This window comes from Adiantum capillus-veneris, chromosome 30 (genome assembly GCF_014529385.1).
Source record: "Adiantum capillus-veneris isolate H3 chromosome 30, ASM1452938v2, whole genome shotgun sequence".
Taxonomy (NCBI): Eukaryota; Viridiplantae; Streptophyta; class Polypodiopsida; order Polypodiales; family Pteridaceae; genus Adiantum; species Adiantum capillus-veneris.
Genome location: NC_140960.1, coordinates 14294526 through 14317393, shown reverse-complemented (window position 1 = coordinate 14317393; position 22868 = coordinate 14294526). Strand labels below are relative to the sequence as shown.

The window sequence follows — 22868 nt, the reverse complement described above, 5'->3', positions numbered from 1 at the left end:
AGAATAGATACCGTGAGGGGAGGACTTTTATAATCGGTGAGGGGAGCAGACGGATAGGAAATCAAATAGGACTCTGAGGGCTGTACAGGGAGGTGCCCGCCACTAGGCCCAACCCCCGGGTACAGAGACTGAATGACTAACAGGGTGTCACTTCTAAGTGTTGCATCAAGCCTTAGCATGTCGTATAGTGACACCTGCTGAAAAGTATTTTTCAAGATGGCTTCTGCTGTGGGCTTGGCGCCTTCGAACTGGGCTCCTTTTGTGACCTTAATCTGTTCCAAGTCAGCCACTGCTTCTAAGAAGGCTCCATCAATGTCAGATAACAAGGAAGTTGGTTTGCTCTGAGCAATTGGGAAGGAGTTTTCCTTTGGGTCAAGTAGACCAGAGTGAGGAAGTGGAGACTGGCGAGGTGGACCTGTGGGTAGACTGAGACCAAAAGCTGCTCTTTGTGCCCGAGTAAGGACACCAGCAGGCTCCTCCACTTGCAGAGGCTTAACCACATGAGTAGAAGGTGAAGGTTGAGGCACGGTGTTCACAGTAATCAAATTTATCTTCGGAAAGGTGAATTCGGGCTGGAGTCGAGCCTGAAGACGTGGATGCCCTTTGCTTGGGATAATCTTTACTGTAGTGATCCTTCGAATCAGGGCAATGACGACAAGGAGGGGACCCCTCGGGTAAAGGACACTTGCTCTGATAATGCCCATATTCTCCGCATCTGTAGCAGAGTATGGGCCGATTGGAAGGATGAAACGGGGGACGAGGTGGTTGCTGCATGGAATTTGAGGCTGAGGTGTAGAAACTTTGGGGAACTGAGGGAGTACTGGCATGATAAAAACTGTGGGGTGCAAAGTTGTTGTGCATACCTTGCTGCATAGGGGGTGTTGTCAGCAGAGGAGGCAACTGGTTTTGATGCCGTAGGGTGAGACCATGTTGGATGCAGGTGCTAGCCCTTGTTGGAGAGAAGGACCAAGATTTTGTTGTATTTGACGCAATCCCTTGAGGTAGTAACAATCCTTATCCTCATGTCCAGCTTTTTCAGAGAAGTGGCAGTAAAACCGAAGGGGGCATTCCTGTGGTGGGTGCCCTGGAGAGCGGCATGAGCTACACCAAACCGTAGCCTTAGTCTCTTGCTGACACTTGAGCTCTTCTAACTCGCGCTTAATCTGTTCCAATGCCTCATTATGTGTAGGCTTCTCTTGTCTAAGAGAGAAGGACCTCTCCTCTTGAAGAGCTCGTTGTAGCTTTAGGGCTTCCAGTTCCCTACGTAAAGAAGTTAAAGGATCAGTAGGACTACCTTCCGAGAACACAGAGGGAGTATCTATTTGAGGAGAGTTGTTGAAGAGCTTCCTAGCTCCCTCTATTCTAGTAGCAGCTGCGATGAACTCGTCAAGAGTGGCGTCGGATCGGAGACTCTCTCGGAGTTTTTGCTGAGAAGTTTTGAGAAGCGCCTTCTCCACCCACTTTTTAACCATGAATTCACCGGGTTGTTGGGAAAGCTTGGCCACCAGCGACTTAGTTTTCGTCATAAGCTCCGCAAAAGTCTCCTCAGGTTTGAGCACCATGTTGGCCAACTCATCCAACACCTTCTCCTGGTAGTCACCTGGCCTGAAAGCTACACAGGACTGCTGTCTTAAGGCTGCCCAAGTTGCAAAATGGTTCTCTGCAAATTGGCTGTACCATTTATCTGCTAGGCCATCCAGGGTGGATGGAAATAGTACCAAGTAAGCATCTTCTCTGTTCAGCCCACGACCCCTACAGAGAGATACAAATCTCCTTGCATGGTCGTCAGCATCTTCTGAAGACAGCCCTTTGAATGTAGGGAACTTGATGTTCACCTTGGCCAAAACACTAGCTAGTGGCTCCATGATTCCTTGCTGAGTCTATTGCACAATAGCTTGTTGTAGAAGAATAGGAGAGAGCTTTTCTGGAGAAGGTGATCGCGAAGATGGGAAACCTGACGAAGGAATGGGTGATGTGATATGTGGAGGTATAGGTGATGAGGTTGAAGGATTTCTACAAGGTGTCAAAGGTCGTCTTCTGTGATAGTACTTCAGAGGGCTCAGTAGTGGGCTTTGACGCTCAACTGACCTCCTTGTATGTGTCATACAGTGACCTCCAAACCAACCAAGCTTTGGGCAAGAAAACCTTGAACAGGCTGAAGACTAGTCTAGACTCTACTAGACCATACTAGACCAGACGAGTGTCTAGACCAGCTGGACCAGGGACGAGGAGGACTAGACCAGGGTCTAGACCAGACAAGTGACTAGACCAGCTAGACCAGGGTCGAGGGGGTCTAGACCAGAGACGAGGGCAAGTTGGACCAGGGCGAGAGGGGACCAGACCAGCAAGGCGAGAGACTTAGAGGCCAAGCGAAGAAACCAGCTACTCAACAGAGTGAGACTTCGGTTGAGGTCCCACCGTGATCGCCAAAATGAGAGCACCTGTAGCGCGGATAATGCGTCGTGCTCTCTACAGTGTGGGTGCCCCTCAGTGCAATGAGCGTGACAATCTCACTCAAACAAATGAAAACTCTCTCAAACAGAATGAAACACAGAAACAACGGATAACAACACAGAAACAATGGATAACAACAGAGACACAACAGTGGACCAGAACATGTGGACTCGACTAGCTCAAAGAACCATGTACAGACTCTGGCGTGGCAGCACACTCCGCTCCAGCCCAGGACTCACAGGTACAAATGGGATGTCGAGGCTCAGATGTGCAGGGATGGTGAAGCAGTGCTCTGTGTAAGACTCTCTAGACGACTACGTGCAAGATAAAAAACCCCCACTCCCCCAAAACGACTACTGATATATACAACCATAAGAGCCACCAACGGCCCATAAATGTCTAGCCAGCTAAGTCTATCTCCAAACTGAGTGGTGGTGGTGACCTGCCCACGACGTCCACTAGACCGCCGTAGGTACCCTGCCACGTGTCACTCCCAGCCAAAGGGTCCGTCCAGTGTGAACCAGACCAACTGTAGCTAACTGTCCAACTGCCTGTCCTGTGAAGTGACACTGTAGCAGGCTACATGCCTAGGGAGCGTTTGGTTGTATGCTTGTAAAATAATTGTTGTTGTGACTCTCGGCCCAAACCTGGATGGTTATGTGGGAGGAGTATTAAGAAGTCTGAGCAGTGGTTACTCTCAGCACCTCCAAACAACGCAGGCTGCGGTCTGGGGGGCGTTTGGTTGTAAAAGGCCTCTATATCTCCTGGCCCGGACCTTTTTAGGTTATGCGGGAGGAGTGATGAGGGAGTCGTTGAATATCTCCCGGCCCGGACCTTGTTAGGTTATGCGGGACGAGTGTTCATCGGCGGCTTTATGTTTCTATGTCTTGTAACATGCATATGTGAGCATTTGTGTTGCATTGTGATGTGTCAACCACTGAATAGTCCTAATTGGATGAGATTGACTGGGTATGTAATTTTAGTGCATCAAGACACCCGTGGAAGATCAGTACGGTCTGAGTGTGATGGCTAATTTTACTACGCTGGAATATCAAGAGTTCCGATCTAGACGAAAGAAGAAGCTAACTCCTTGATCAAAACAGCCGATAGGAGCAGCTAACTCCTTGATCAAAAGAGCTAAAAGGCGAAGCTAACTCCTTAATAAAAAGAGCAAACTGATTGTCCCTCGGAATGACCCTCGGAAATTTTTGAGCTAACTTGAGTTGTTTTGCAGATATGCTGTAATCGCGGACAATTACTCTCTTTCAAGAAGGGGAGATGTAACAAACTGCTGACGTGTCAAAGCCTAAAGAATGGAGCCAACTTACAGATGATGTGGCTATCCGAGAGCAGAAACCCTAACCCTAATTTTTGCCAAAAACCCTAACTACTGAAACCCTAATTCTGGAAACCCTAACCCTAATTCTGAAAACCCTAACCCTAAAACCTGCAAACCCTAATTCTAGAAACACTAAGAAGAACAAGCAACAGAAGAAGAAGTCCTACCAACTTATGGGGACCCTGTCCGATGGGGCCCCAAGTGACATAAAGGCATTAAAAATAAAGCAGAACACACTCAAAAGACTTTGCACATCAAAATATGATGATGTGGCACCTGTACGGATGTCTCGGAATTCGCGACGGATTTTTAGGGAAATCCCGAAATTTTAGGCAAGTGATTTTTTGGGGTCAGCTTTTCATATTTGATGCTTTTAGGATTTGGGCCTTTAAATATGAGCCTTGGGGGCCCTCTCTGGCACTTTTTAGCGCGCAGATTGCAGAGCAGGTGCTCCTCGGCTGTTGTACTTTGTGAATCGGCAGTACTATAAAGAAATACCGAAAGGGGCGCCAAGGTTTGGGGCCAATACTCTCTAGGGTGGAATTCCGCCACTCCGTGTCGCGTGTCGTCTCTCTCTCTTTCAGTTCAGTTGTTATTGAAGTGCTAAAAGTTTGTTTAGTCTGTTCTTTTCTATTGGCACATGGTGCCCGCCTTGTGACATCCACAATAGATACCTGTCACTCTTTCGCGGGAAAAGCGACTTCCGTGCTTCCTAGTCTCGCGATCTCTTGCGTCTTCTGGTGGCGGCAGAGTCTTCTCTTGCTAGCGCTGACAACTCCTCCTCTGAGTGAGGGCATGTGGTGCTTTTATAGCTCCCTGGCCACAGCAGGAATAGCTGAGCAGAGGCTGGCTGTGTAGAGATCACGACGGATTTTTAATTTTTTAATTTTTGTTTGGTTCTACCCGCAAAATAGGGAGAGAGAATTCGTTGGCTAGTTTTGTTGCTTTATTTTCTAAGTGGCTGTCCACTTATTAAGTGGGTAGTCGGCATATTTTAAAGTTGGTCTGAACCTGCCCAAAAACTCAATAAAACCTTATAAGTTAAAAACAATGCCTTTCACAGCACTTCCCAGGCGTCCCTGGATACAACCACATGCACAAATGCACTGCAGACATATATTCCTCGCGGGAAAGCGTCTGCTCTTCTCGGAAAACTTGATAAAATATTCCGCTTTTTAAGAAAAGCTTCTCAAAACCCATCTTTATTCTTGTGCTTGCGTCTTTACGCATATTCCTCTTTCCAGTTCGAGTTTCCTGCCAGACCAACAAGATATTCCCTTTCCGATGCTTCCGTCACCCCATCACGTGACACATCAAGAATGTTCGTTTCCCGGTCTCTCCTCCGAACTAACGGTAAAACCCCTTCGCGATGCTTAATGTCACCCATCATATGACGCATCAGAGTTTTCCATTCCTGATGGCTTTTAATAATTCCAGTAGATCTACAGTTCCTAACCTTACGGTTCAAGTGTACATCTTCAAATATCCTAATTTCAATAAAAAGAAATTACTCGAGAAAGAAAATAGTCCATTTAGCAACACAAAATCAAAGAAGACCACAATGCATCACATAACCATAACAATGCATGAGAGATGCATCAGCATGATCATGAGAAACTTGGGACACATTAGTGTACTCTCTGATTGCATTAATAGAAGATGTGAATTCTGTGTGTTCTTTTGTGGATCCTTTAGGTTCGTTAGATTCATTCTTAGGAGCTTTATATGACCCTTGACGTGACACTGATAACATCGACCTTCCTTAGAATAATTGACTTGTTCTTCTGCGTTATGTATCCTCCTATGATTCCTTGTGCAACTTTTTCATCTGGGGTGAGCTTAGGTTTAGCAAGTGTGTTAGCTTTTATCCTTAGATTCATTTTGAGATTTCTTTTTGGAAGAATTAGAGGAAGATTGACTAGAAGAAATACCATTCTTACCGTTCTGTGGGTTCTGAGGAGTCTGAGAGGTACTGTGAGAAGAATTGTTCTCCTTAGGCTTTCCTTTGTTGTACTTCATCTCCTGTGCGAGAGCAATCGCTACCGCCTTGTTCAGATCTACAGGGTCGAAGGCTTCGACATCGAACCTGATATACTCGTCCAACCCAAAAATAAAAGCCTCTTTGAGCTTCCTATCCGATTTGCGTAATTGGGTGCCAAGCTGCAAAACATGGTTAGAAAAAGGCATGACTGGGGTACCATTTTGCTTGAGATTGCACCAATCTTCCTTTAACCGCGCTAGGTACTGAGGTGGTAAGAACCGCGCCTTGAGCTTGTCTTGGAAGTCGGCCCAATTGAAAGAAAGGGACGCGCCTTCCTCGGCTTCCACTAGGTGCGCGGTCAACTGTGCCTCTTGCCACGCTTGATACCAATTAATGGCATCACCGGCAAGATACATGGCTGCCGTCAAGACTTTGCTATTCCCTGTTTTCTTAGTTGTCGCAAAATAAGCATTAAATTGATGCAACCAAGAATGAATAACATTAGCATCCATCTTACTGTCATACTTACTGAATGTCAATTTCTCAGTGACTGGGTTGTTGAAATCTGCTTCTCGACTTGTGCTACTTGATGATTCTTTGAGTGGCTCGGACTTCGAGGTGAGTACTTTATGCGCGTTTGCCAAGGCAAGAGCCTTATGTACAAGAACCGGATCAGCTAATTTCTAATCCCCTTCAGGAACGCACAGTTCCATCACGAAGGAATGCAAAAACAGAGAGTTTTCTCACGTGAAAACTCGTTCGATTTACAAGGGAACTGTCCCATTGCGTGCGGGAGCGTCTGAGGCACGCGCAGACGTGTTTGCTCCGCACAAAACGATCCAAAACAGGAAATTACAGCCTGCTGTGTTTTTCTGCAGGTTTAGTGTTTCGCACCTAAACTGCAAGGATAGTGGTGTGGCACAATGTAACCAAACTTGGGAAGACATTAAGATTACTGTAAAAGAACGGTACCTCCCTCTTAAGATGAAGTTCTTCAATGTACACCAGTATCATAGAAGAAGACTACTCAAAATATGCGCTATGCTCCTTAGATGTCTGCAAAACAGCAAGTAACCCGTTTTTGTCAAGGTCTAAATGCTCCAATAAGCACTGGAATTAAAGGCCAACTAACCCACCATATCAACCTCAACCTGTAGTTGTAGCTCAAGCAATTGCAACTCCAAATTCTGATCTCCAATGCTTAAAATGCAACAAGCTAGGGAATTTTAGAAACACTTGTCCAAGGCGGCTTTAGCCACAAATACACAAGTTCAAGGAAGAAGACAACAGATTAACCGTGGGGGAAGAAATGGTGGACGAGGACGAGGACGAGGACGCGGAAGAGCTACTACAAGAGTTCATGGTGCCATAGGGGAACCAACCTTGGGAGAAGTGTCACTGCATATCTAACCTTATGTGCATGTGGACAAGCTACTTCACGTCTAGGGTTCAGATCAACTTAGGAAGTGTTCCGGCACCTTTGTGAGCCTGTGCGCAAGCCGTGCATGTCCAGCACTTAGAGTAGTTGCATATCCTCTGGTTGCACACAGCATAATCATCAGCATGACAGTCAGTACCCATCATGATCATTTTACAGTACACAGAACCCATTTTCCCTAATTATCCATTTTTCACTTATTATTTAATAAGTGACTTTTGTTAAAAAACTGGGTAGGGCTAGTTTGCTAGTTAGTATATAAGAAACCTAGCGCTAGCACTTTCTGGCAAAAGAGGAAGCAAAAGTTCCAGCAACTTGTAGCACACCTTCACAGCAAGACCAACAGGAGGCCTAGCGTTTTCCAGCCAACAAGAAGCAGATAGCGTTTTGGCTACAGATCAGCCAAGCGTTTTCTACAACAGATTCAGAATAGTGTTTTCAGGTTGCAGATCAGCCTTGGCGTTTTCGCTACAGTTCACCCGGCGTTTTTCAGTTTGCAGACTCATCCTAGCATTTGTAGATTCCGGCGTCAAATCAGCCCCAGATCATTAGCGTTTTCAGTTTTTAGCACTTAGCCTCGCAGAATCAGCCCTTAGCCTCGCAGATCTCACCTACTCGCAGCAGATCCTGGCCGTACCATCAGATCAACCAGCGTTTTCAGATTCAGCCAGCTATCCGCAGATTTCAGCACCTGCGTTTTCAGCACATCATCGTCGCGTCGTCGCCATCGCCGTCCTCACCGACACAGTGTCAGTATTCAGCAGAAAGTCAGCATTTGTAGATTTCAGCCCTATCGTTTTCAGATTTCAGCCCGTCCTCGTCCTCGTCGTCATTGTCGTTGACATCGTCGGCAAGTCCATTGCATCTAGACCATTGTACCAGATTTGTGCAATCAATAGCATAGACCTCTCTCACCATAGAGAGGGGGGCCCTTGGAGAAGGGTTTGAGAACAATCTGGTGTCGTATTCTTCTCTCTCTCTCTCTCTCTCTCTCTCTCTCTCTCTCTCTCTCTCTCTCTCTCTGCACCTTCATTCATAGTGTCATTCACTTTGTTTGTGATCATTGCACTCTCTCACTAAAGGAACAGAAGGCTCTCTTTCTGTAAGTAAAAGGAACCCTTGAGCATAGTTCGGAGCACTCATCTTGCGCAAGATCAACATTCACTTCCGCTGCACCTTACATTGGTATCACAGCTTTGGCAGTGTTCTGTATCACTCAAGGAAAGAACCACAGACTTTTTTTTTGCTTGTTGCGGTCGCACGTAACCCAAGTCCACTTGGGCGTGTCGATTCCTAATCCTGTTTTTGAAGAGTGACAGGTAACCCAAGAAAGAAGGGCTTGTCTGGCCTCCCTTGTTCCTCTTTTCACTCATTGAGAGCGGACCGTGCACTTAGCGGCCGGCCAATCGACCTGAGGTGGGAAAAAGCAACTTTGGTGTGAGCGCAAGGCTGCCAAGGGGTGCACCCGCAGGGAAGAGTCGAGCTCGGGTAAGAGAAAAGCCTTCTCTAACACAAATTGCAAGCCAAAGAAAGAACTCAAGAACCTCAAGAGCCTCGAGACCTCGAGAACCTCAAGAACTCAAGAACCCAAGTTCCTCACGAACTTAAGTACCCAAGATCTCAGTGTATGGTCATCACCCGAAGCGGAATGGATACTTTGCGTGAAGGTGATGAGCATGGAGGTAATGAAGAAGAATTTTCCCCACCAAGAGGTTTTTCGAACCCTCCCCCTTCCCCATCTATGCCACAAGTTGTACCAAATCCTATGGAGGCTTTGGTCAAGTCAATGATGGACATGATGCTACAACAAGAGGCGCAACACGCCACCTTTCATAGCGAGCGCGAGAAAGCGTGCTTGGCGGCCGAAGAAAGAAGGGTAGCCTTGGAGCGTGAGCGTGAGCACGAGCACGCGCACATGGCAGCCGAAGAAAGACGAGCAGCCTTGGAATTAGAATGTGGAGCACAGAGAGACCAATGCATGCAAGAGTTGGTCCTACAGGTACTGACCTCGAAGTCCGGGCCACTCAAAGAATCATCAGGTAGCACAAGTCCAGAAGCGGATTCCAACAACCCCGTCACAGAGAAGTTGACGTTCAGTAAGTATAACGGTAAGATGGATGCTACTATTACTCATTCTTGGTTGCATCAATTCAATGCTTACTTTGCGACAATTAAGAAAACAGGAAATAGCAAGGTTTTGACGGCAGCCATGTATCTTGCCGGTGATGCCATTTATTGGTATCACGCTTGGCAAGAGGTACAGTTGACCGCGCGCCTAGAGGAAGCCGAGGAAGGTGTGCCCTTTCGTTCAATTGGGCCAACTTCCAAGACAAGCTCAAGGCGCAGTTTATGCCAGCTCAATACCTAGCGCGGTTGAAAGAGGACCTAGCGCGGTTGAAAGACGATTGGGGCAATCTCAAGCAAAAAGGTATGCCAGGTGTGTCTTTCTCTAATCGTATTTTGCACCTCGGCATCCAATTACGGAAATCGGATGATGAGCGCAAAGAGGCATTTCTTTATGGATTGGACAAGTATAGCAAGTTTGATGTTGAAGTACTCGATCCAATAGATCTCAACAAGGCGGTAGCGATTGCTCTCGCACAAGAGATGAAGCACAAGGGAAAGCCTAAGGAGAACAAATCTTCTCACAATACCTCTCAGACTCCTCAAAACCCGTAAGAACGGTAAGAATGGTAACTCTTCTAGCCAATCTTCCTCTAATCCTTCGGAAAAGAACTCTCAAAATGAATCTAAGGGTAAAGCTAACACACCTGCTAAACCTAAGCTCACCCCGGATGAAAAAGCCGCACAAGGAATTTTAGGAGGATACATAACGGCAGAAGAACAAGTCGTTTATTCTAAGGAAGGAAGCTGTTATCAATGTCACACTAAGGGTCACATAGGACGAGATTGTCCTAAGAACAAACCTATAAAACCCACAAAGGAACCCACAGAATTCACATCTTCTATTAATGCAATCAGAGAGCACACTAATGTGTCCCAAGCTTCCGATGCATCTCTCATGCATTGTTATGGTTATGTGAATGGTCAATGCATTGTGGTCTTCTTTGATTCTGGTAGTATGCATGATATGATTAGCCACTCTCTCGTGAAGAGCGCACGTTTAGAAGCTCGACCCATTGCTCCCATTGAGACCTCTGGGTTTGCTCCTGGCATGCACTCTTCGTTTACGCATGAATGTCCTAATGTGACCCTGTCCATTCAAAATGTCCGTTTTCGTCAAAAGTTTGTGATTTCTCCTCTCTCATGATACGATGTGATTTTTGGCATAAAGTGGTCTAAAGGTCATAATTCACACGTTTGTTGGAAAGAAAACACTCTCAATCTTGCAGTTGAAGGAGCACCTCTTGTGGTTCTTCAATGTGACGCTAAGATTCCATCTATGTCACTAATCTCTCACTCGTGTTTTGGACGAGGATAAAACACGTAGTCTCATTCTAGAGAAGCATGATTTGTTGCATGACAAAGAACAAGAAAAGACACATGAAACAGAACACGAAAAAGAACAAGAACACGAGACTCTCTCAGTCATTCCTTTTCCGAAGCACGACACACATGTTTTGCATGATAGAGATGTGATTGTTCACAAGGATGATGCTTTAGATGATGTCACGTGCACATCTAACCCTATGCGTACGTGGACAAGCTACTTCATGACAGGGGTTCAGTTCAGTTAGATTAGGAAGTGATCTGGCACTTTTGTAAGTCTGTTCGCAGACCGTGCATGTCCAAACACTTAGAATAGATGCATATCCTTTGGTTAACACAGCATGATCATCAGATTACCATCACAACCCATCAGGAGCATTTTTACAGTGCATAGACCTATTTTCCCCATTGACATTTTTCACTTGTTATTTTTAAGTGACTTTTGTTGGGAACTAGGTTGGGAAAATTAGCAAGTCAAGTACATAAGAAAACTAGCGCTAGCACTTTCTGGCAGAAGAGGCAACAGGAACCTTGTGTTCATCAAGCACCTTCTCAGCAAGACCCCCCCGGGCGGAACCATTAGTGTTTTCAGCCACAAAAACAACCAACGTTTTCAGCCTTGCAGAGCCTCCAGCGTTTTTGCATTGTAGATACACCTGGCGACAGCAGGACCTAGCGTTTTCAGAGCAGATCACAGATCAGCCCTAGAGTTAGCAAATTTGCATCAGCAAGACACAAATCAGCCCTAGCGTTTTTGCATCAACAGAGCAACTCAGCGTTTTGCAGATTCATCGCGACAGAACCTCAATTAGCACCAGCGTTTTCAGTTTTCAGCATAGACACATCGCAGTAGAACCCCCAAACCTCATAGATCTCATCTTCCCGCAGCAGATCCTCGCCGCACGGTCAGGTCCACCGTAGTTTGCAGTTTCAGCCCGGAAAACGCAGATTTCAGCATCTGCGTTTTCAGCGCGTCGTCATCGACATCATCACCGACATAGAGACAAAATTCAAGAGATAAAGATTTGCAAATTTCAGCCATTAGCGTTTTCAAATTTCAGCCCGTCTCGTCGTCGTCCTCATCGTCGTCGACATCGTCGGCAAGTCCAAGCATTGTAGAGATTTGTGCAATCAATAGTAGACCACTCTCGCCATAGAGAGTGGGGCCTTCGGAGGAGGGTTTTTGCCAACATTCTGGTGTCGTATTCTTCCCTCTCTATCTCTCAGTCTCAGTACCTTTATTCATAGTGTTTATCCACTTTGTTTGTGATCACTTGCACTCTCTCACTAAGAGAACGGAAGGTTCTCCCTTCCGTAAGTAAAAGGAACCTTGAGCACAGTTCGGAGCACTCATCTTGAGCAAAGTTCAACATTCACTTCCGTTGCACCTTACATTGGTATCAGAGCTTTGGTAGTGTTCTATATCACTTAAGGAAAGAACCACAAGAATTTTTTTTTGCTTGTTGCGGTCGCGCGTAACCCAAGACCTCTTGGACAAGTCGATTCCTAATCGTGTTTTTGAAGAGTGACAGGAAACCCAAGAAAGAAGGGCTTGTCTAGCCTCCCCTTGTTTCTCTTTTCACTCATTGAGGGCGGACCGTGCACTTAGCGGCCGGCCGGCCAATCAACGTGAGGTGGGAAAAAGCAACCTTGGTGTGAGCGCAAGGCCACCAAGGGGGCGCCCGCAGGAAAGAGAGGGCTCGGGTGAAGAGAAGATCCTTCTCTAACACAGATTGCAAGCTAAAGAAGAACCTTAAGACCCTCAATAACCTCAAGAACCAAGACCCACAAGAACATAAGTTTCTCGTGAACTTAAAACCCAAGACTTCAAGTGTATGGTCATCACCAGAAGCGGAATGGATACTTCGCATGGAGGTGATGAGCATGGAGGTGGCGAAGAAGAGTTTTCCCCAACAGGAGGTTTTTCCGACCCTCCCCCTTCCCCATCTACACAAAGGATTGCACTAACTCCTATGGAGGCTTTCGACAAGATGATGATGGACAGGAAGTTAGAATGCCAAGCAAGGAAGTTGTAACACGAAGAAAGAAAAGCAGCTATTGCGCGTGAGCGTGAGCAAGCACGCTTGGTGGCCCAAGAAAGAATGGCAGCCATAGATCGTGAATACGAAGAAAGAATGGCAGCCATAGAGAGTGAGCAAGCGCGCTTGGTGGCCGAACAGAGAAATCGACACATGCAAGAGTTGTTGCGACTCTTTTCTAATGTGCAGGCACAGATTGAACAGATTCAGGAGAAGGCCCTTTAAAAATCAAAAGCCCTTTAAAAATAAAGCGGGAACTTTCCCTTCTCTCTCTCTCTCTCTCTCTCTCTCTCTCTCTCTCTCTCTCTCTCTCTCTCTCTCTCTCTCGCTTAATAAAGCAAAGAGGCTTTCTCTATAAGTCTGGACCTCATAGATGTGCGATTTGACTAACCCCTATTGCAACCATGTCTATTCGAGATCAATTAGACCAAAAACTGCAGTCATTTCGTCTATCAGTTCCTGCACTTAAAAACAAGTCAAGAACAAACAGGTTCATATTCAGGAATTCCATTTCAATAAAGTCATACAGCAGAATACTGTCAGCTCTCAGTATCTCTAAAGCTCAAAGAGACATCAGTGACTAGTATTCTAAAAATCAAGGCATCTATTGACAAAAGAGCGGAGTAACTCCCCTCTTGTGCATCCTACTGCACCAAATCTACGGCCAAGCTGAATTCTGGGTTCCATTTGGAGTAGACTATGCTAAACCAAAAGCTTCGAGGTAAAGGTTCACAATCTGAGGAGTATCTGCTAGGTCCTCCTCCATCCACTTCGCATCCAATGCAGGATAGTTCTTGTACTTAACCAAGAACCGCCTTCGTACTTTACCCTTATTCTTTGTGTCCTTATGTGCCAAAATCTGTTCAGGAACAAGGATCCCCTCGTTTTCCTCCACTTCGGGTTGCTCGTTGGGCTCCCCATCATCAGGCACATCACCTTTGAAAGGTTCAAGAGACTCACATGAAATGCATTGTGAATCCTCCAAGTGTCGAGCAGTTTCAGTCGGAAGGAGACATCATTGATCTTTTCAGAGATCTGGAAAGGTCCGTAGTATCGCATACTAAGCTTTGGAAAAAGCCTCTCCTTTCCCTTCTTCTTTCTCAAGCGTGCCTTCTCAAAACATAAGAGCACCAAATCATCCTTCTTCAATTTCAAATCGCGACGATGGCGATCCGCTGCCTTTTTCTGTCGTTCTTGAGATTTCTGCAAAGCCTCGCCGACCTTGGCAAAAGCCGTGTCTAAGTTGCGCGTATACTCATATGCTTCAAAAATCTTATCTTTCGTGCTTAGGAAGGGTGGAACCTTCGCAGCACCTTCAACAATCTCAAATGGCGCCTTCCCCGTCAAAGAGTATGTGTTGTTGTAGGCAAATTCCACCAAAGGTGGATACTTTTCCCATTGAGTCTTCTGATCCGAGATGTAAGACTTCAATAAATCTAAAACCAATGAATTGGCAATCTCAGATTGCCCGTCAATCTGCGGGTGGAAAGATGACGAGAACTGCAACCGCATGCCAATGTTCTCCCAAATTGCCTTCCAAAACAAACTTGTAAATCTGGGGTCCGTGTCGGAGACAATCGTCTCAGGCATGCCATGAAATCTGAAAATCTGGGCCACAAACAGTCTCGCTAAGTGATCCGGCTTGACTGTTTTCTTCACTGGAATGAAATGAGCCTGCTTGCTAAATCTGTCAATAACAGTCCAGATGTCACAAGACGGGCACCACGTGCCAATATAAAAGAGCAGACTGAACAGACTTTTAGCACTTCAATAACAACTGAACTGAAAGAGAGAGACGACACGCGACACGGAGTGGCGAAATTCCACCCAAGAGAGTATTGGCCCCAAATCTTGGCACCCCTTTCGGTATTTCTTTATATTGCATCAACACAGTACAAGCCGGTACTCCAAACTCTGCACCTTCGCCAGGAAGCATGCCAGAGAATGAGCCCCAGCCTCATATTTAAAGGCTCTTGGCCTGAAAAGCAGTTACAGTAAAAAGCCTTTAAAACTCAAAAGCTTCTGGTCTAAAAGCAAAGCCAAAAAAGCTGCCAGCATAAACCACGGAAATCCGTACAGCCTGCCACATCATCAGCCAGCGCAAAAAGCGAAAATCTGCCCTTAGGGTTAGGGTTAGGTTTCTGCAGTTATAGGGTTTTTGGCAACAGAATTAGGGTTTGCAGGTTTTAGGGTTAGTTTCCAGAATTAGGGTTTCAACAGTTAGGGTTTCTGGCAGAAAGTAGGGTTAGGGTTTCTGCTCTTGGGCAGCCACGTCATCTGTAAATTGGCTCCATTCTTTAGGCTTTGACATGTTAGCAATTTGTTACATCTCTCCTTCTTGAAAGAGAGTAATCGTCCGTGATTACAGCATATCTCCAAAACAACTCAAGTTAGCTCAAAAATTTCCGAGAGACAATCAGTTTGCTCTTTTGATCAAGGAGTTAGCTTCTCCTTTCTGCTCTTTTGATCAAGGAGTTAGCTTCTCCTTTCAGCTGTTTTGATCAAGGAGTTAGCTTCTCTTTTCTGCTCTTTTGATCAAGAAGTTAGCTTCTCCTTTGGTCCAAATCGGAGCTCTTGATATTCCGGCGTAGTAAAATTAGCCATCACACCCAGACCGTACTGATCTTCCACGGGTGTCTTGATGCACTAAAATTACATACCCAGGCAATCTCATCCAATTAGGAATATTAAGTAGTTGGCACATCACAATGCAACACAAATGCTTACATATGCATGTTACAAGACACAACAAACAGCGCTGCTGAGCACTCTTTCGAGACAAACGGTCTGCGGTATGAAGCTACTCAACGACTACCTCGTCACTCCCCTCGCAAATAACCTAAAAAGGTCCGAGCCATGAGCTCAAAGGACTGTACAACCAAACGCTCCCCAGACCACAGTCTGCGTCGCTTGGAGGTTCAAGCATACAACCGAACGCTCCACAGGCATCGGCCTGCGTCGTTCAGAGGTTTTCTAGCATACAACGGAACGCTCCCCAAGCATCGGCCTACGTCGTTCCGAGGTTTTCAAACATACAACGGAACGCTCCCCAGGCATCGGTCTGCATCGTTCTGAGGTTCAAACAATACCAAAACAGTATTTCTCACTTCTCCACCCGGGAGTAAAATCACCAATCATTGAAACCAATATCAAACCAGAGTCAAACAATTCAAATCGGCATCAAAACAGGTTCAAAACAGATACCATCCATTTCAAACAAATTCCAAACAGAATCACCAAACAAGATCAAACAGAACTCAAACTTAAAAAGCAATCTCGACATCAGTCGAGCTCAAAAAGTCGACTAACTTTCCATCTTGAAACCTGCGCCAAAAGTTAGGGTTAGGTTCCTTCCATGAGGTCCTAGCCGAGCACAGCATGGTCCATCAGCTCTTGGACAAACAATGTTTCTTTGGCGGCGATGGTAGTCTCAAGAGATAGCAATCACATCGAACCTCCAAGGTTATCAACTCGAGAAGAGACATCTACTGAGAGATGTCGAGAAATTTCAAGATATAATCTCCTAGGGTTTCCATGGCAAGCATTTCAGGATACCCCACTCTGCCAGAAGTTGCACTCCGAAGGAAGATGTCAGAAACCATATAACTTCGGGCAAAATTTTCTTGAAAGCTTGCCAAGTCATTGGAAGTGTGCAGCTTGGTAGCTATAGACATCAACATCTGCATGGCAATGCTTCTAAGAAAAACAGTGACTTGAAACAAATCTGGGATCCTTCTTTTGCAAGTGATCTTAATGGCTTATGCCCTGTAAGACATGAGCGGTGAAGACACGAGCGCGTCCGATGCGCGATGAAGTAAGGGTGGGAGTGGCTAAAAAGTCCGGGTTGGAGGCGAAGATACCTCGAATAAAATTCCAGTCTGTCTGCTCTTTTGTAGGACCGGTATGCTTTCAGAAAAGCACACGCATGATGCTCTGATACCACTGTCACAAGACGGGCACCACGTGCCAATATAAAAGAGCAGACAGACTTTTAGCACTTCAATAACAACTAAACTGAAAGAGAGAGACGACACACGACACGGAGTGGTGAAATTCCACCCCAGAGAGTATTGGCCCCAAACCTTGGCGCCCCTTTCGGTATTTCTTTATATTGTATCAACACACTACAAGCCGGTACTCCAGACTCTGCACCTTCGCCAAGAAGCATGCCAGAGAATGAGCCCTAGCCTCATATTTAAAGGCCCTTGGCCTGAAAAGCAGTTACAATAAAAAGCCTTCAAAACTCAAAAGCTTCTGGTCCAAAAGCAAAGCCGAAAAGCTGTCAGCGTAAATCACGGAAATCCGTACAGTCTGCCATGTCATCAACCAACGCAAAAAGCGAAAATCTGCCCTTAGGGTTAGGGTTAGGGTTAGGGTTTCTACAGTTTTAGGGTTTTTGGCAGCAGCATTAGGGTTTGCAGGTTTTAGGGTTAGGGTTTCCAAAATTAGGGTTTCAGCAGTTAGGGTTTCTCGCAAAAATTAGGGTTAGGGTTTCTGCTCTTGGGCAGCCACGTCATCTGTAAATTGGCTCCATTCTTTAGGCTTTGACATGTCAGCTGTTTGTTACACCAGATACCATCGTGACCACTCTGTGTTCTCGGGAGATCAAAAATGAAATCCATTGCAATACTTTCCCAAGGGCGGGTGGGTATGGGCAAAGGCTGTAACAATCCCAGTGCTTTATGCCTGTCAAACTTGACCTTCTGGCATACCAAGCAGCTGCGCACAAACTCTTCCACATCCTTCTTGAGTCTCGGCCAAAAGAAGTATCTCTCTACCCCTTTCATGGTGATAGCAATGCCGCGATGACCCGTAAAAGGTGGACAGTGGCATTCGGTCATAACCTTTTCCCTCAACGGCGGTGTAACGCACAACATGGTTTTCCTCATCAAGTAGCCATCCCGAATGGAATATCCCGCTATTGTCTCCCCATCCCGTTTCTGTGTGAAAACATCTGCAAAATCTTGATCTGTGGCATACTGATCGACCATATCCTGGAAGCTCCTATGATGTATCGCGGAAATAGCCAGAACCAACGGCTTCCGAGACAAAGCATCTGCCACCAAATTCTTCTGTCCCTGAACGTGGACAATCTGAAAGTGACACTGTGACAAGATGTTCACCCACCGCATCTGCTTTTTCAATAGTTGCTTCTATGACAAGAAGTAGCGCAAACTCTGATGGTCTGTAAAGACAGTAAAATCCGCTCCGAGTAGGTAATGCCGCCACTGAGTTAGAGCATGGATAACCGCCAAAAGCTCTTTCTCATAAATCTGTGCTGTCAATTCCGGCCTTTAGAACAATCGCTTCGTGTAAGCAATGACATGGCCTTCTTGCATTAAGACCGCACCTTGACTACGACCACAAGCATCACAATATACTTGAAATGACTTCTGCAAGTCCGGCAAAGTCAAAATTGGTACCGTAGTCAATTTCTCTTTCAAAGTCTGAAAGGCAGTCACCTCTGTGGGTCCCCACGAGAAAGGGACTCCTTTCTGTGTCAAGATATGCAAAGGGGAAGCAACCTCTGCAAACTTTCGAATGAACCGCCTGTAGTACGAACACAATCCCAAGAAGCATCTAACTTCATAAACATTCTTCATATCGGGCCCATCACGGATAGTCTCTATCTTGGCCGGATCCATCTGCACTCCTGCTACTGCTGAGACAATGTGTCCCAAAAAGTGTCTCTCTGGTAGGAAAAATTCACTTTTCTTTGCATTAATCACTAACTTGTGATCTCGTAATGCCTGAAAGACCTGAAGCAGATGATCTCTATGTTTTGCCTCATTCTTGGAGAAAACAATGATATCGTCAAAGAAAGTGCCAACAAATAGCCTGTACTCTCGAAAAATCCTGTTCATCATCCGGTTAAATGTCGCAGGAGCATTGGTTAGGCCAAAAGGCATCACCAAAAACTCAAATAATCCAAAAGTCGTCCGAAAGGTTGTCTTGTAGACATCTCCCGACGCGATTCTGATATGATGATATCCATTCATCAAATCAATCCTGCTAAAACACGAGGATCGCTGTAATCTGTCGAGTATATCATTGATCCTAGGAATCGAAAATCTGTTCTTGATGGTGATTTTGTTGAAAGCTCTATAATCGATGCACATTCTCCAAGATCTGTCCTTCTTCAAAAGCAACAACACTGGAGAGCAATACGGTGAAGTACTAGGCTGGACAAGACCCTTTTCCAAGAGGTCTTTCACTAATCTCTTCGTTCTGTGCTCGGCTCACACAGTAAGGTGGCCGGTTCGATGGGATGCTTCCAGGTATCAGATCAATGGTATGATCTTCAGGACAAGCAAGTGGTAACTCGCCTGGTAGGCACTCTGAGAAGCAATCAGCATGAGAGTGGAGAAAATCTTGGCGTTCTTTATCAAGTTCAGACATATTTGTCCTATCCTTATCACTTAACTCTTTCATAAAGATCGAGTAAACAAACAGACTGGATTTCATTAACTTTGAAATGGCCAAAGCCGATACAACAGGGACAGACTCGCCCTTAAATTTAATGTCAAGTACAATGGTTCTGCCCTTCTCTGTAGTCAATGTCGCTTTTCTCGCTCGATAGTCGAGCACGTTGTTGTTCTTGTGGTACCAGGGAATTTCCAAGAGAACATCACAACCTTCCAAAGGCATTATGTAAAAGCCCTCATGCCCCAAATACCCCTGACAATGCAGCCGAAGTTTGCCAATGACAAGACCATTCCTGCGTTCGAATCAGTATCAAAACGGCCCTACAAAATATCACTCCTAGAAGCAATAGAGTTGTCACGTGCGCATTGCACTAGAGCCACGTGGACTAGCGATTGCTATAGTCTAGTGTCAATCTTAGTCTAGTTGTCACGTGCAGCGGAACTTTAGCCTTTATCCAACAGTTTTACATCGCATTTTCTCGAGGCCCCTATACAGAGCACTCCAAGATTAGATGGGCAACATCCTTTTTTAAAGGCAATGCACGAACATGGTGGTCCACTCTCTTGTTAAGAAAAGAAGCAGCGACAAAGTCGCTGAAATTTAAGAAACTCTTTATTTCTTCATGGCTCACTCAAGAATACGAACGAGACGTGATTACTGACTGGAATCATGTTCGGATGGTCAAGGCAAAACCTTTGGATACTTACTGTGAGAGATTTTGGGATGCTTTTTTGTTTGCTTCTTCCAGTTTTAAAGAGCAAATTGAGCGGTTTTGATGTGGACTTCCCAAAGAAATTCGAGACTACGGTCGAGAAGAAGTCGGAGTCCATACAACAATTGTTGGGACATGCCAAGCGGGGATTTGTTATGCATTCGGGTAACTTAACTTACCCACCAGATGAGCCTTCAACAAGTCATAATAGAAATAGACGACAGAGAGAGACACGATCTCGATTGACTAAAGAACAGAAAGATGAATGTTTCAAAGCGAGAAAGTGTTTTGAATGTGGAGAACAGGGACATGTCTCTACAAAATGCCCCAGAAAAACACAAGAATGAGAATGACTGACAGATAGAACGGGGCGAGGAGATACTCGTTCCAAACCAAATATTAGATAGAAAATTATGGATCAACTACCATTATTTTTCTTTATGGATTTATGAATACAATAGGACTTTTTGAAAATGATTTTGATTTAAGTATGAAACTAATGTTTCATGGAAGATCCTGCTATTTGTAAACAGATAACACTATTTGTAAACAGTTAACAGGATTAAGAATGAGATGATGATGATTTTGAAGCAATGACAGCTCCCAAATGAACCTGATAACGAATCATGAATTTTGAATCATGAATGATCCAATGGAACTATCGTGAGCATATCAAGCGTTCCCGCGGGATGAGATGGCCACACAGCTAGAACTGAATGATTGAACCACTCTGTTCACTATGAACTTAGTGTGTGATTGATGGATTGGGATCCCCAGAAATGATTACTCGCACATGAGTGCAGATGGAATGATTAACCAAATGACTACAACATTTCGGTCTCCAAAATCTATGGACATGATCGCAATATGGGATTAGTCAATCCGACATCAATGAGATCTGGGATAGATCTAGATGCAATTGCTAAATACATTGAAGGCAATCATGGTCCTAGATCAGAACAGAATCCATGGACATGATCGCAATATGGGATTAGTTAAATCGACATCAGTGAGGACCGGTGTGAATCTAGGTGCGAATGCTAAATACGTTGCCAAAAATCACGGTCCTAGATTCTATGTGATGTGCACTAAATGTGATCTAACTGTGATCTTAATGTGATGCGATGTGACTGTCGTCTTTGCAACTCCTCGATTTGTGACATCTAGTGCGTCGGTACTTAGCGTCAGTGTCTACTGAACTAGTTTATGGCTTATGTCTGATTTTCCAGGCATAATCGAGGGCAATTACAATTCTAACTTTTTAGAGATCATAGGACAGCTTTTGGGTATATGAAGAATTTTCAAATATTTAAGGGCGTTTTGGGAATGTCTTGTGTATTTCAAGGGTAAATTGGAAATTTGAAATACGAAGGGTATATTGGGAATTTCACAAAATTAGAGGGGTATTTTGGTAATTTTCCCTTTTAAAAAACATCAACAGCTCCTCTAAAATGACTGACAAGAAAGACATAAGCAAAAGAAACGGGAGAACCCTTCTGGAATGAAATTTGACTACTACTCTACTGTAAAGTCATTCTCACCAAGTGGCAAGGACATGAGATAGGGGCAATGAACGCCTTACAACAACTAAAATATAAGATGAAAGTGCAATAACCTAGTTAAAAGTGAAATGAGAGACCTAGAATGAAGCATCACACGGTGAATTTAAACTCGCCCTACAAAAAAAGACAGTGTGTGACCTTAACTTCTCTACTTGTCCAAACAAGAAGTCGAAGATCCTCACATGGACCCGACAAAAGCTACCACACCCCTACCCAGAAGAACAATGCCCAGGAGTACACTAGTTTAACATAAGAAATATGTTTGTCTTGCTAGAAGAGAAAGGGAGAAAATCACGCTTGTAGACACAAATGCAGAGCACGCAGGCGCATGCGCACACACACACATGCTTGAACAGTTGTGAGGGTACTTACATATGTATGCTTCTATTTCCAAGATCACACATGAACATATACATGGATGTGATTGTATGTGAAGTCGCTAGCTGGACACGCAACCATCCTACAAACCAGAATAGCAAGTAAGAAAGCAAGGGTCACCTTCTCAGGATTATAATGAAAGGATCGATCACTTTTTGCTGGCTCCATTGCTTAATTGGAAATTGATACCAAGGCCTCCCCTCAGCCACTAAAAGCTCTCTCGTCAGCTCATGGGACAACTGGGAGTGCGAAGTACCCTCTTCTGTCGATTGAAACTTGAAGAAGTTCCTTGAGGTAGGTCTCCATTCTGTGTCTTGGCAAGGTAACAAGGGTTCAGAGGACATATCTAGCAAGAGCTTAGGATAATGTAGTGCATGAAATAGCCCCAAAACATGTATTTGATATGGTAGGCCAAAGATCAGAGCTGCCTTCTTTGATCTGAACAGATTTTCTCTACATAATCTGTGAACCCAAACTACCAGAGTTGAGAAAAACGAAGGTAGCTTGTCACCAATGATTTTATCCCAGGGCATCAAAATTGGAAGTTTCTCCAAATTTGGGCCTCAGAAGGGAGTCAGATAGATGGCAATTGACCACACAAAAACCTGTTTTCCACGGGGACATTTGATGCGCAGCACAATAGCTTGGCCTTTTGTTTTGGTTGATGTGCGAGAACGGCGCTTGAGAAGATGATAGCTGAAATGAAACCCTACCACGCGCCCGTCGACCAACAGACTGTGTTCAAGCTACCCCTTCGAAGGTGCGAAAATATGAGCTCAAAAATGCCATTCCAAAACGGGCAGAATTTCAGATGACGAATGTGAAACGTGCAAGTTCAGTGTACCTGTATTCCTTTTCCAACTGCTCAAACAAAGCCTAATAATGTAGTGCAAAATTCAAATGATTCGTGAGACAAGGACGCCCTTGAGTGATCAGCATTTTACCCAAATTTTGCATACTTTGCCCAGTTTTCACCACGAAAATGTGATTGTTTACACCACTAAATATGTGAAAATTTGAGCTACACTTCAAAAATACATTAATGTACCATGAAATGTACGATTTCAAAAATTTGGCAAATTGGAAGGA

General features: G+C 45.0%; 1 protein-coding gene across 2 annotated transcripts in view; it reads right to left on the bottom strand.

Moving 5' to 3' along the window:
- The window catches only part of LOC147417572 (uncharacterized), a 123791-nt gene extending 101156 nt beyond the window's left edge, over positions 1–22635 (bottom strand). Inside the window, exon 1 of one of the 2 annotated variants that reach the window (XM_086507641.1) lies at positions 21900–22635. In XM_086507641.1, coding sequence (XP_086363767.1) covers positions 21900–22312 — 413 coding nt within the window. In that variant the 5' untranslated portion in view covers positions 22313–22635. The remainder of the gene's footprint in view (positions 1–21899) is intronic. The other variant, XM_086507640.1, reaches the window with a different exon arrangement.
- Between the last annotated feature and the right edge of the window lie 233 nt (positions 22636–22868).